Genomic DNA, 13930 nt, shown 5'->3' with positions numbered 1-13930 from the left:
TGGGTTAAAGATGAGTGGACTCAGGGTGGACTTTAATGACTATGTGACTCAGACTCAGTGTGGAGGTGCAGGCTAATAAAGTACAGCCATATTAAGCCACAGTGGACCGCCAAAAGGACACTTCTGTCACAGATGGAGAGATTGAATTATGGGAGAAACCTAATTATTTGGCACAGCTCCTTCCCAAAACACAAATAGACATCCAAGATATTATTTCTTATTATTTTCACTGTCAACTGCACAAGACCCAAATAGTACCAGATATATCGGTCTGGCTGATATATTGAACATGACTTTATTGACAACATCTGTATTGGTTTCAAACTTTTTCCAAAATGTTCAATAAAAGCTGATCTACAAGCTCACAACGTGTTGCAATTTAAAGTCTTGAGAGCTTGTAGATCGGCTATTTTTAACATGTGTGAGGGGGCTGTGAGAGAGTAGGCAGAAATTAAGGTATTGGAATTTGGCTGATTTTTTTTTTCAATTCATTTAAAAAATGTTCTTAAATGTATTTTGTTGAAAATGAAAGAAGTAAAATTAAAATACATAAATAAATGAAAAAAAGTAATTGAAAAAACACTCCCTCACACATAAGGACATCAGCCAAATTCCAATACCTTAATTTCTGTTGCCTCGCCTCCTCCGCACTCCATCGTCTAGGCCAGTGGTTCTCAACCTTTTCAGACCCTGACCCCCCAAAAGTATCACATTTGAACTGGAGAACCCACAAAATAATCATGTTTTAACTGGGGACCCCCTACCCTGACAACAACTTGGAATGTAGGATTTTGTTTTTGCTTGACTCTGTTCCACAGATAAATATTGTGAAAATAGCTTATCTACAAGGTCACAACGCAAGTTGTGAGCTTGTAGATCGTCTATTTTAAAAATTTGGGCCTCTTTCTTATGTTAGGCCTATTTCACAATTTGGCCAATGTTTGACCAGTTTTTTTTTGGTATTGTTTGTTGATTACTTTTGATGCAGTAATGGTCTTTTTCTTTGCTTTTAAATTTTTTTAATAATTGGATATTAAAAAGGTTACTTAAATTGTCACTTCACTGTCATAGATCCACTGTCATCAGATCCAAACATTGGCATTAATTGGTCGGGCTGCAGAAGAGGTCGCGAGAGTCTGGAAGGATTTCTGACATCGCTTTCAGATTTCTGACAAAACCTCAACCTCAAGCTTTCCGTGTCAAAAAGGAACACAGCATAATGGACCACCTGCACTCATTAAAGAAAAGAAAAGCACTCATCACCTAAAATCTCCACCCCACCAAACTAATAAAAGTGTCTCATTTACTAACTATCCAATGTCTCCCTTGGGTCTTCCGCCATTGGGGCTACGGGTGGGATTGGGGAAATGGCAGCTCCCCCCCAGGAGTAAGAATCTATTTGCTCACTACCATTAACTTAAATCGGATCATGTCATGGTCCCCAAACTGGGACATTAGAGTGGGCCACGTTGCATTGATTTATGGATTTAGCAAGCACGTCACAATGATAGAACTGCATATGGATTTTGTCCTCAATCGACTAAAAGGTGTGATATTTATAATATCACACGCGTCTGTGTGTGTGTGTGTGTGTGTGTGTGTGTGCGCGCGTCTGTGTGTGTGCGCGTCTGTGTGTGTGTGCGTGCATACGTGAGCCAGTGGTGGGAAAAGTACTCAAATTATTTACTTAAGTAAAAGTATCAATACTGCAATATATAAATATTACAAGTTACAGTCCAGAATTCTAAATTTACTTGAATAAAAGTACAAAAGTATTGGTATCAAAATGTACCAAAAGTAAAAGTACAAAAATGTTTGAAAATAGCCGATCTACAAGCTCACAACGCGTCGCGTTGTGAGCTTGTAGATCTGCTATTTTCAAATAGCCTATTTATAAAATAGGGCTAAAGTGGTTAATGTCTGTTTTATAATGTAATGTATTTATATCTGTAAAGTAACTAGTAACTAAAGTTTTCAAATAATTGTAGTGAAGTAAAAGTACAATATTTGCGTAGTGGAGTAAAAGTATTGGAAATTGGAAATACTCAAGTAAAGTACAAATACCTCAAAATTGGAATTTAGTACAGTACTTAAGTAAATGTACTTTAGTTAATTTCCACCACTGACGTGAGCGTTGTGTATGTTTGTGTGTGTCTTGCTTTGTCCAATGGGGCTCTCTTTGCCATCACAGACCAAAAGTAACGAACGTATCAGAAGTCTCCATGTCTCTTACAAGACAAGGAGAGATTTCTCTTCATCTTTGCTCTTTTGTTTTCCGCAGATGGCAGCTTGTCATCTCAGGTTAGCAGGTGGCCCTCCTGTCTCTGATGATGTATTGATTAGGCTCACTTCTCCTCTTCATTGATTTCTCATTGTCTCACAGCGCTGTTGTTCTCCTCTCCTCTCCTCTGTCGCCCGCGGCGAGCACTGCGGCATGCCAGCTGCTGGCATGTTTCTGTTTTTCAGTGGGTTCTCAAACTGGGGGACGGGAATTTGGGGTTCCCCGAAAAAAAAAATCTTATTTTTTCTTGGGGGGGGGGGGTCTCCCCAGATGATAGCTTAACCCATTGAGTCCTGAAGCCGATTCTACAAGTCTCCTAAATCTCAACAGTATTCTGAAAAAACGTATGTTTCTATATCAGTGGTGCTCAATCTTTTTCATGTCAAGGACCCCCAAAATTTTGTGTATTTGGCCGCGGACCCCCATCAAAATATTTTGTTCCAGGGACCCCCAGAAGCAAAGATTTTAGTTAAAAATGTTCGCTTTAAAAATATATATATTCAAAGATTTGCACACATTTTCACGATTTTTCAAAAATAGCAGATCTACAAGCTCGTAGCGCGGCACTCGGTGCCACGCTATGAGCTTGTAGATCTGCTATTTTTGAATAGCCCAAAGTGTAAAATAATGCTTTTTAGCTCAAATCTAAAAATGACACAGTTCCAGGTCTTAATGGGTTAATGTGCAACATTGTTTTCTCACTCAACAGTAAACAAACCAACATACAGTATAAGTGTATACAGGGTATCTGCACATTTCTAAAGTTACAATTTAATGACTTTTAAGACCTTTTTAATACCAAATTGGCCAAATTGTCAAATTTTACGTACCGTATTCACCTGTTTCCTAGGCTGTGTGTTTTCCACTTCCTGTCGATTTAATTGGATATCATTGGTCATCTGACCAGTTTAATTGGATTTCATTGGATCAAATCGACAGGAAGTGGAAAACACACAGCCTAGGAAACAGGTGAATAAGAAAGAGGCAAACATTGTCGATCATTGCCGAACTACAAGCTCACAACACCTCGCACAATATTTATCTGTGGAACCGAGTCAAACTAAATGTAATGAATAATATGTGTTTGTAAGGGTGGGGGGGGGTCCCCAGTTCAAATATGATTCTTTTGGAGGGTTTGTGGCCTAAAAGGTCAAGGACGTATAGCCACGGACAGATCTGAACAGATTATGTGTTGGGAGTCAGAGACGCCCATAAGAGAACTGTTAAAAACGTCATTCTTTTTATTATAAGGAACTTTATATGATTACACGAAACTACTGAGCTTCAGGAATTACTACTTGTCAACCAGTTTCTCAATGCAAGAGTAGGGGGCCCACCTCCAACCACTAGTTATATCATAATAACAAACTCTACCCTATACAGATTTATGCTAGCTTTAAACGGATACAGAGTTCTCCCCAATCACATCAAAATGTGCCGTCTTCAATACACACTCCATGCAAAGTAGATTGAGATTAAAGGCCGATTGTGCTACAACAAGCTCTAGAATTAGCATAAACCGTGCACAGTGCTGTATTTAATGAGCCCAGAATGGGATAATGGCTCTATCTCCCTTAAATCAGTGAATTACACACAAATTCTGCCTGAAATCTGCTTCCCCACAGAGCTGTGCTCTTGATCTCATTCTCTCTGGCTGCTAGTTGAATTATTTTTGCTTCTCTCTTCCCCTCTGCTCTCAGAAATCACCTGTGATTCAGTTCCTCAGCTCGTATTATCTGCCATTCATCTTTAATGAGCTTTAAAGATCACATTATGCCCAGTGGTGGAAAGCAGTGAAGTACATTTACTCGACTTTAGTACTCTACTTACTAAGTACAATTTTGAGGTACTTTGACTTAACTTGTACTTTTTGCTCCACTGCAATTATTTGGCAGCTTTAGTTACTTTGCAGATTTTGAGAGTCTCTTTTCCCGGTGTTTCGCCCAGGCGGACAGGGTTTTGAGATTAGGTTTAGGCATTTTTTTGGTGAGCTTAGCGTTAAGGTTAGGGTTATGCATAGTGTTTGTGAGGTTAGGGTTAGGTTTAGGCATAGTTTTAGTGAAGTTAAATGTGAGGGTTTAGACTCAATCAAGGCAAAACACCAAGGAAAGAGGGAGTCCCGAAATGTGTGGTGAATTCAAGAATTGGCATAACGACCAGGGGGGTCTACTTTACATTAGGGCATTCACGAATAGTGATTTTTAGCATTCGAATTATTCGACCTATAAGTATTCGAATTTCCGATTAATCGATTTGATTAAAAAAAATATAATAATAAAAATAAAAAAAGTTCTTTTTTTTTTTTATCGAATAATCGAATAGTGGTTTGATAGTCGAATAGTCGGTTTGATAGTCGAATATTCGAATATTCGACTATTCTGCTAATGCCCTACTTTACATTCAGGTTGTTTATTTTGCTCAGTAAAGAATACAAGGACAAAGTGACACTCAGAGAGAGAGAGAGAGAGAGAGAGAGAGATAGAGAGAGATAGAGAGAGGAAAATAGAGTACTTCTATTCAGAGCAGTGTAATTACCATTTCAGGTAGATTGTCTCCTTATCCAGCTGTTGACGCAGGACAAAGGACCCTCTAAAGACACCATTTCTCATCCATGGGTGAACTTATCCAGTTTCAGATGACTGGTTCTCAATGTCGGGTCCACCAGGGACCACCAGTGGTCCAAATGGACCCTTATACAGGTCTGTAACTCTTAGAGAGTGTAGAAATGGAAGTTCCATTATGGAACCAAATTGACCCGTATGGTCCATTTGGTTACATTGTATCAAATGGGGCTCCATGGCCTTATGCATATGAAACGAGGAATCCTTGAAATTGAAAAGGTTGAGAATCTATGAACTAAGCTACAGTATAAACTTGAACTCAAATCGACACCGTAAAATCCTCAGTGCTTATTTAACTGTGAGAGTTATACAGACCCACAAGTGGACCATTTGGACCCCTGCTGGTCCTTGGACCTGACGTTGAGAAACGGTGGTTTGGAGACCATGGTTGGCAGGCTGAAAGTATACCGGCTGCATTCCCGTCTGGTCTCTTCTGATTGAATCTTTTGTGGTAGTTCAGATTATTTAGGAAAAAAATTAACATGGTAATTGGAGTGTTTGAATAGCTGAACTGGCTGGGATTTCTGCATTAATTAACCCATTCAATCCGGGAACGTATCTCTGTCATTTTAGATTTCTTTGGCTGTGAGCTTGTAAATCTGCTATTTTTTTTAATAGTGAAAATGTGTGCAAATCTTTCAATAATAGTTTTTTTAAGCGAACATTTGTAACTGTCAAATGTCTGTCTGTCTTTTCTGAAAAACTGTATGTTGTTCCAGGGACCCCACCCCAGAAGCAAAGATTTGAGTTCAAAATGTTGTTTAGAAAAAAATATAAGATTTGCACAAATGTTCAAGATTTTTCTAAAATAGCAGATCTACAATCTCGTAGTGCGGCACTCGTAGTGCCACGCATACTATACTATATAGTATAGTATAGCTGTATGGGTCTGTACCGGGAGCTGACCAGTACAGCTATATACAGCCCAAAACCACACTGTCATACCATGTGATACCTTTATGCAAATACATATCTGAGTCTCTTGCTGAAACCAATCATGTGTTAACCACTTATGCCATTCAATAAGGGGACGCATCTGTGTCCTTTTTTGATTTCTTTGGCTATTCAAAAATAGCAGATACTCAAGCTCATAACGCGGCTTTGTGCAAATCTTTTGAATATATATATATATATATATATATATATATATATATATATATATATATATATATATATATATATTTAAAGCGAACATTTGTAACTCAAATCCTTGCTTCTGGGGGTCCCCTGGAACAAAACATTTTGAGATGGGGGTCAAATACATATTTAAAAAAAATTCTAAATCCTAACAGTATGTTGCTATATCAGTGGTGCTCCAACTTTTCCACCCCCAAAATGATATGTATTTGGCCGCGGACCCCCATCTCAAAATATGTTGTTCCAGGGACCCCCAGAAGCACAGATTGGAGTTGAAAATGTTCGCTTTAAAACATAGTATAGTAGTAATAGGGCATAGTGCCGGATGGCAGCACACATGGCCTGTTGCTGTCCATTGGTGATAGTGCTGAACCCATACACCATTCAATGACGTGCACTGCAGCTGTCCTTGGTTTGTCCATCACGACTTGACAACCTGTTTCCTTTTTTAATGTCCTTCTTCTGAACAAGGTTGTGTTGCAGCTCGCTTCACTCAATAAATGACACTTTTTGTTAATTATAAGATATCAGGATGGCCTCCAGCCACGTGCCCCGCCCCCTCAGTGTATTTGTGCGTCAGTGGTGGGGCAACTCGTACACAATGCTGTTGTTCAAGGTGTTTAGTTGTGCATATATAATAATAATAATAATAATAAAACATAATGTGTAAAGCATGTTTCATTCATGAAAACCTTAAAGTTAAGCCTTAAAGTACCTTAAATACCTTAAACAGACATGTATTTATTTGCTCTGGCGCATGGCTTGGAAGTATGCAGGGACGTTTAGTGAGACAAAACAAGTGCTCCCCCTTAACCCTCCACCGCGTGTGTCCTGTGATGAGGAAGAGAGTTGCGTGGTGTTTCTGTGAAGGTGCGTTTGGTGTGGACTCTCTGTGGATAATGGATAATCATCAGATTACCCAGATTGTGGAGGATCAAATGATTTGGCAAACTAAACGAGGGCAAAGATGGGGTAAAGACGAAGGTACTGCAAAGATCCCTTAGGGACGTTTTTATGGGAGAAACATACTTGACATCTGCAGTATTTAATAAATGATTTAGCACATTAATTTACTTTTTTATCGATAGTCCACAGTGTAGACATGTGAGACATGCAGCGTCGGTCCTGGCTTTGCCCGGGAATCGAACCGGGGACTCGCTGGTACGCGCCTTTTAAAAGCCTGAGGCCGATTCTGCAAAATGCGTTCTAAATCAGTAGTTCTAAAACTTTTTGGAAAAAAAAAATCAAAAATGCAAAAAAAAGATTAGCAGATGTACAAGCTCACATCGTGGCACGAAGTGATACGCTGTGAGCTTGTACATCTGCTATTTTTTAAATAGCAAACGCAAAAATCTAAAATGACACTTGACGCTTTCCCGATTTCTATGGGTTAACCAATCGGCTATCAGCACCCCCCCCCCCACCCCCAACATGTACATTTATTGAAGGGAGATGATTTGTCTGAGGATTTAAACCACACCATTGGGACATGTGTGGACAGGGACTTAGAAAACGTGTGCCCTGCCAGCCAGTTGAGAGCAGGTTGTGAAAATTGAAATTTGTTGGTAAATGCTCTTTCCCAGTGGTTTTCAGGCTGCCGAGGTCCCAGGAGACATGTCTAATCGGGTGCGTCCCCGACCTGTCGCCCGTTCCATTTCTCCCGCTGGGAGACGGTGAGGCTTTCAGGGCCCCGTGGCATTTCAAATCTGATCCTCCCCGTCCGTCCATGCAGCTCGGTTGCTCTGGAAATGAAAAGCCTCGAGTCCGTTTCATCTTTAGGCCGTGCTCTCCTGGAATCTGTCTAAATTACTTTCTCCAGCTGCTCACTTATTGAATTACGTCCTCTCTGCCCAGCAGGTAAAATGGGCGTGTGTTCTTAAGAAACAGAATTCTTTATTTTCTTTATTTTTACTTTAACCCCCTCACAACCCCCTCACAACCCCCCCATAACGTGTCATATAGCGACACGTTGTGACTTGTGAGCTTGTACAGTAGGTCTATTTTAACACACTATTTTAACCATGTGTTGTACAACAAAGTATAAAGCTTGATGACCTCTGTCACTCTGCTATCCGGTTTGCTATAAACAGAGGTGTGTGTGTGTGTGTGTGTACACACACACACACACACACACACACACACACACACACACACACACACACACACACACACACACACACACACACACACACGTATATCTCTGTTTAGAGCAAAACGGATAGCAGAGTGACAGAGGTCATCAAGCTTTATACAGCTTAATGCTGCTGTCCCTCATTTAGCTTGCGCTCATACTCGGCTATAATGCGTGGTTTACTGTGAGCATTTAAACTGTGTTTTGTATATTATTACTTGGGGATTTTTATTGTTTTAACCTGATTGTGGGTTTATTTTAGCCCCCGTTCCACTCTCCCTCAAGAGGCCGCAGTTGTAATTTGTTCTTAACTTGCTTTGCCTGATTAAATATAGGTTAAATTCATGAATAAAACATATAGGGCTTAAGTTGTTAAACTGTCATTTAACAGACCCTGTGAGATTGACTGTTACTGTCGGAATTACATTGAAACGCATGGCTGTTCAGACATCCTTATTCTGGAGTACTTTCTTTTATTTTTCTGTTCTATACTTTGGCTTTTAAAAAATAGCAGATATACAAGCTCATAGCGTGGCACCGAGTGCCGCGCTATGAGCTTGTAGATCTGCTATTTTTTTTAAATCAAGCATTCAAGCAAAAATCAAGCATTCAGCCCTTTTCAGGTGTGCCCACAGTATCCAATCTAATCCAGGTGTGTGACATTCTGCTCTGTTCCAGATAAGTTCAATGCCTACGTGACTCTGAAAGTGCAGAATGTGAAGAGCACCACCATCACGGTCCGTGGAAACCAGCCATGTTGGGAACAAGACTTCATGTTGTAAGTCTCTCGGTGTGTGTGTGTGTGTGTGTGTGTGTGTGTGTGTGTGTGTGTGTGTGTGTGTGTGTGTGTGTGTTCTTTAACTCTCTCAGTGCCACACAACGAGATATCCCGAGTTTTTTCTGAATGCCCTCAGTGCCAAGAACGAAAAATCCAGATTTTTTTATTTTTATTTTTCATTTTTTGAAAGTCCATGTTCAGAACCCAAGATATCATTATCTGAAGATTTGCAGCTCCACCCACTCCTTGTTTAACTCATAACTGAAAAAGGCTGTATCTCGCTTCCTAAGCACTTTTTTTTCACTTAAAAATATAAATAAAACATTGCTGGCACAGTATGAACATATTTTTTTATTTCATTGGCACTGAGAAAGTTAATTGTTGTTATATTTCCCTTTGAGGATGTGCTTCCCAAGTCATTTCTCCTTCCAATTGCAGGACAAGTGATCTATTATGTTCAATACACAATTATTTATTTTTTTACTTTTAAGGACCCTCAGTTTGGTATTAGGCCACAGACCCCCTTAACTCTGAGAGCGTACAAAAAAAACCTGTACGGGTCCATTTGGTTCCATTTGTACGCTCTCACAGTTACAGACCCCTGGGGCACTTTGAGAACCATTATGTGACCCAGCCTGAGAAATGATGCATCAAATAAAAATTAAAGCACATACTGTATTTCAGAATCATGACTGATAAGTGATTTTGCCGTCAACACAACTCTGACAGTTTTGACCGTGATTTCACACTGACGTCCCCTTTTAACCCATTGAGGCCGAGTTCCGATTCTACAAAATGTCTTCTAAATCCTAACAGTTTTCTGAAACACTTACGTTGCTCTAATACCAAACTTTTTCATGTCAAGGACCACCCAAAATTATACGTATTTGGCCGCGGACCCCCATCTCAAAATATGTAGTTCCAGGGACCCCCCCAGAAGCAAAGATTTGAGTCACAAATGTTCTCTCTAAAATATATATATCTCTGCTGCTGTCGGGTAGAAACCAGCAGAAACTCCAAAATGAAAATTTTTCAGGAAATGACTAAAACGAAACAAAAAGTGGAGTTAGGAGGTTTTGTTCATCATTGATAAGAACAGCTGAATGGATCTCCAAGCTCACAATGAGGTTGGAGGTCAAAAGGGGGTGGAGCCTGGAGTCAGCAAAACCAGCTAACTCCACCCCCCTTTGGTGGAGTTAGCTGGTTTAGCAGAAAGTTTGAGGATCCAATGGAGTTAGCTGGTTTTGTCAGAAGCGCTTTTTCATGTTTTTCATTGGTTCAATATTTTTTTTACCAACACACAGACGTAAAGGGTGTTCAATAGCACTGATTTATGGGGGGAAAAAATGCAAAAGCGTCAAAATGGAGTTAGCTGGTTTCTGCCGGACAGCAACGATATATTAACTCTCTCAGTGCCACGCCCCGACATATCCCGAGTTTTTCCCGAGTACCCTCAGTGCCAGCACGAGAAATCCCGAGTTTTTACTTTTGACTGTGGTCGCGCTATTCTGATTATTTTTCATGATCACTTTCGCTTCCTGACTCCTTCAGACTCACCCGGAGCCGGATGTAAAAAAAAATAATTCATTTCCGGGTCACGTTGTTTTTCTCCGGTGATTTTCGGCCAGAATAGGGAAAGTCACGTTTTTTCACACGGTATAAAAAACGAACGGAGAGGTCCACGTCTACTCTCTTTTGTCTGGGTGACGATCAGTCATCGTAGTCGTGTATCGCATCGTAATTTAGCCCCATCAACGATTGTCAAAAATGTCAACATCCGGTTAGGACCGGATATGACGTCAGCCTGTTTGGGAGGGGGCGAGTGAGCCAGCGAGATCATCAATGTGTCGATTTGTTGCTCTCTACTGGTAGAACTGTATTATGGGTTTAAAACCCCAATCAGATCATTTATTTGAATGAAAAATTACAAAATTAAAAAATAAAAAAAAACGCAAATTTCTGGCACTGGGGGAGTACTTTATGAAAATACTCTTGGCAGTGAAAGAGTTAAAAGATTTGCACACATTTTCATGATTATTCAAAAATAGCAGATCTACGAGCTCATAGCGCGGCACTCAGTGCCACGCTATGAGCTTGTAGATCTGCTATTTTTGAATAGCCAAAAGTATAGACATTGTGACACCCAGACATCTCTCACTGTGTGGCTGGCTAGCTTGCTAGCAGACTCTAATGGGACTGACTGAGATTGACTGGGAGTGTTGGCTGCCTGTGGGGGTCCAGCCTGGGTTGCCTGGCAAATGAGAATTTGTGGTCAGAATTGGATAAAACCGATGGGAAGAGAAACTGCACAGTGACCCCGAGCATGAGCGAGCGGATAGTAAATCTATGGTTATCTTCTGGCTGAATCCGATTCTATGTTATTGACGGTGACAAAGAGTTGAGCCAGGGATCAGCTGATCAGCTGCGTGATCTAACCGCAGTGGTGGAAGAAGTACTCAGATATTTTACTTAAGTAAAAGTAGTAATGACACAATATAAAATTACTTTGTTACAAGTAAAAGGCCTGTGTTCAAAATGCTACTTGAAAAAGTGCAAAAGTCTTGGCATCAAAATATTCTTAAAGTACCAAAAGTAAAAGCACTTATGTTTGAAAATAGCAGATCATAAAATAGGGCTAAAGAGGTTAACGTTTTGTAATAGTTATTTATAAGTAACTAGTAACTAAGTTCAAATAATTGTAGTGGAGTGAAAGTACAATATTTGCCTCTGAGATGTAGTGAAGTAGAAGTAAAAGTATTGCAAATTGGAAATGCTCTAGTAAAGTAAAAAGTAACTCAAAATTGTACAAGAGTACTTAGTTAGTTTCCACCACTGCCCAACCGCACCAAAAACCTGAAGTTGACTGCTATGTATATATATTAATATGTTATCATTATATCATGTTATATCCACAAGAGGACGATTACAAAAGGTTATGTCAACTCAGGGACACATTATTTTATCTGGGTTACACATTCTAATAGGCAGAGAGAATTAACGAGACAGCCAGGTGCTCACCGGAGACGCAAAAGTCAACAAAGTAGTAAAATAGTAGTGCTCCTGGATCAGAACGGGATTAGACATTAGATTAAAAAAATAGGAGATCCGGGCACTCAAGTTATAAGAGGGAGCAGCCTTTATTAAACCAACATGTTTCGACCACAAGCGGTCCTGATAAAGACCCTGCTTGTGGTCAAAACATGTTGGTTTAATAAAGGCTGCTCCCTCTTATAAGTCTAAGTGCCTGGATCTCCCATTTGTTATCACACATTCTGATAGTTGTACTTGTACTGTATGTTGACATTAAATGATAATCCTGCTAGCATTAGCGCAAGCGTGAAAAAATACAGTAGCATGGATGTATGTACGCTTGACACGGCGACGCTGGTTGAAAAGAGAAGGATAAAGATGCCATGGATTCGTCAGTGATGTCACTGCCACGGGACAGTGAACTGTGCATTGTCGTACGTCATACGCTCAAGGTTGGTTATAAAGATACCAACGGGTCTGGGGACCAGGAGGTTGGTAACCTCTCGTCTATGACATACTGTACTGTATATATGAGTCAAGGTTTCAGCTCGATCAGGCAGATTTAAGTTAAATATATACAAAAACTAAAACTGCATAGTTTGGTGTTGAACAGTCCAGCGGTTTGCAAGATTACCTCTGGACACACACACAGTTTAACAATGTATTTATGTCCACACACAGGGAAAGCATACAGGGACACAAATATTTTAGGTGCAGTAGAGGTTACATTCACAAACTCCTGGATATGTCCTCATGATACAACACACATGTCACTCAGCACTCCAAGTAGTGGCGGCTCCGCCACATATGGCAGCAGAGACAGCACAATACTTTGCCAGCCTTTCTGCCTCGTCTTTGGGTCCCAAGTTGTTCGAAACCCTCCAACAACCAGTCTGTGGGTATAATGTCCTAGGCTGGATCACCAGAGGAAACAAACTGCTTAGTCTTGCACTGCTGCATGGTGTTAAAGAGCTCTCTGTAGTTGTTCTCATGGGCCTGGAGGTCCACCCGTTGCTATTCTGACAGTGGACGGACATACCGTTGGAAGGCCGCCGGGTCTATTGCCTCTCTTCCCGGTAGCTGTTCACAGGAAGGAGGGGCCGTCAGGTAGCGTCCACCGGTGAAAAATGCCTTCTTGTATGCAAGCTACATAGTCCACAGAAATTGCAAATGCATCCACTGCACCGACTTCATTGACGATGGTAGTTACAACGGGGCAGTTTAACGTCATGCCACACACACACACACACACACACACACACACACACACACACACACACACACACACACACACACACACAGGCACAGGCACAGGCCCTCTCATAGACGGCTAGCCTCCTGCAGAGCCACGGCGTAAAAAAAATGCGGCGTAAAAACAATTCACCCCCATTTTGGGGTGAAGTATTCCTTTAAGATATAGAGAGCAACCGAACCCCAGGACTTCTAGCGCTAAATGGCTAATTAGTGCCCGCCGTCATTAGCAATGAGCTTGACTCGGTGGGGAGCGGTGGGGAGTGGCAGACAGTGGCGGCAACGTGCTGGGAGGAGCTCTGCTGGAGGTTTCACGCAGAAGAACAGAAACTGCGTTCCTCAAACTGTAACCTGAGATTTAGAAAAGTCACGTAAACCAGTGGGGTATAGTGGCGGACGTGTGTCCTAACTCCCAGCTCAGACATGACACGTGCACATATTGACAGAGTCAGGGGGGCACACACAAGCAGTGGTGGAAAGTAACTAAGTATATTTACTTAAGTACCGTAGGCCTACTTGAGTATTTCCAACTTCCAATACTTTTACTTCTACTCCACTACATCTCGGATCCAAATATTCTACTTTTACTCCACTACAATTATTTGAACTCTTTAGTTACTAGTTACTTTGTAGATTTTGATTATTATTAAAAAACATACATTAACCATTTCAGCCCTAAATACATTCCGGCCATTTGAAAA

At 40.7% G+C, this 13930-nt stretch overlaps 1 protein-coding gene across 1 annotated transcript in view; it reads left to right on the top strand.

Moving 5' to 3' along the window:
* The window catches only part of LOC308089091 (protein unc-13 homolog B-like), a gene marked incomplete at its 3' end in the record, with an annotated part of 115708 nt that overhangs the window by 29845 nt on the left and 71933 nt on the right, over nucleotides 1-13930 (top strand). Inside the window, exon 3 of the mRNA XM_080433663.1 lies at nucleotides 8849-8948. Coding sequence (XP_080289789.1) covers nucleotides 8849-8948 — 100 coding nt within the window. The remainder of the gene's footprint in view (nucleotides 1-8848; nucleotides 8949-13930) is intronic.

Source organism: Gymnoscopelus braueri (genome assembly GCF_963280865.1).
Source record: "Gymnoscopelus braueri genome assembly, chromosome: 7".
Classification (NCBI taxonomy): Eukaryota; Metazoa; Chordata; class Actinopteri; order Myctophiformes; family Myctophidae; genus Gymnoscopelus; species Gymnoscopelus braueri.
The sequence above is the reverse complement of the archived record's forward strand: the minus strand, read 5'-3'. Positions and strand labels throughout refer to the sequence as shown.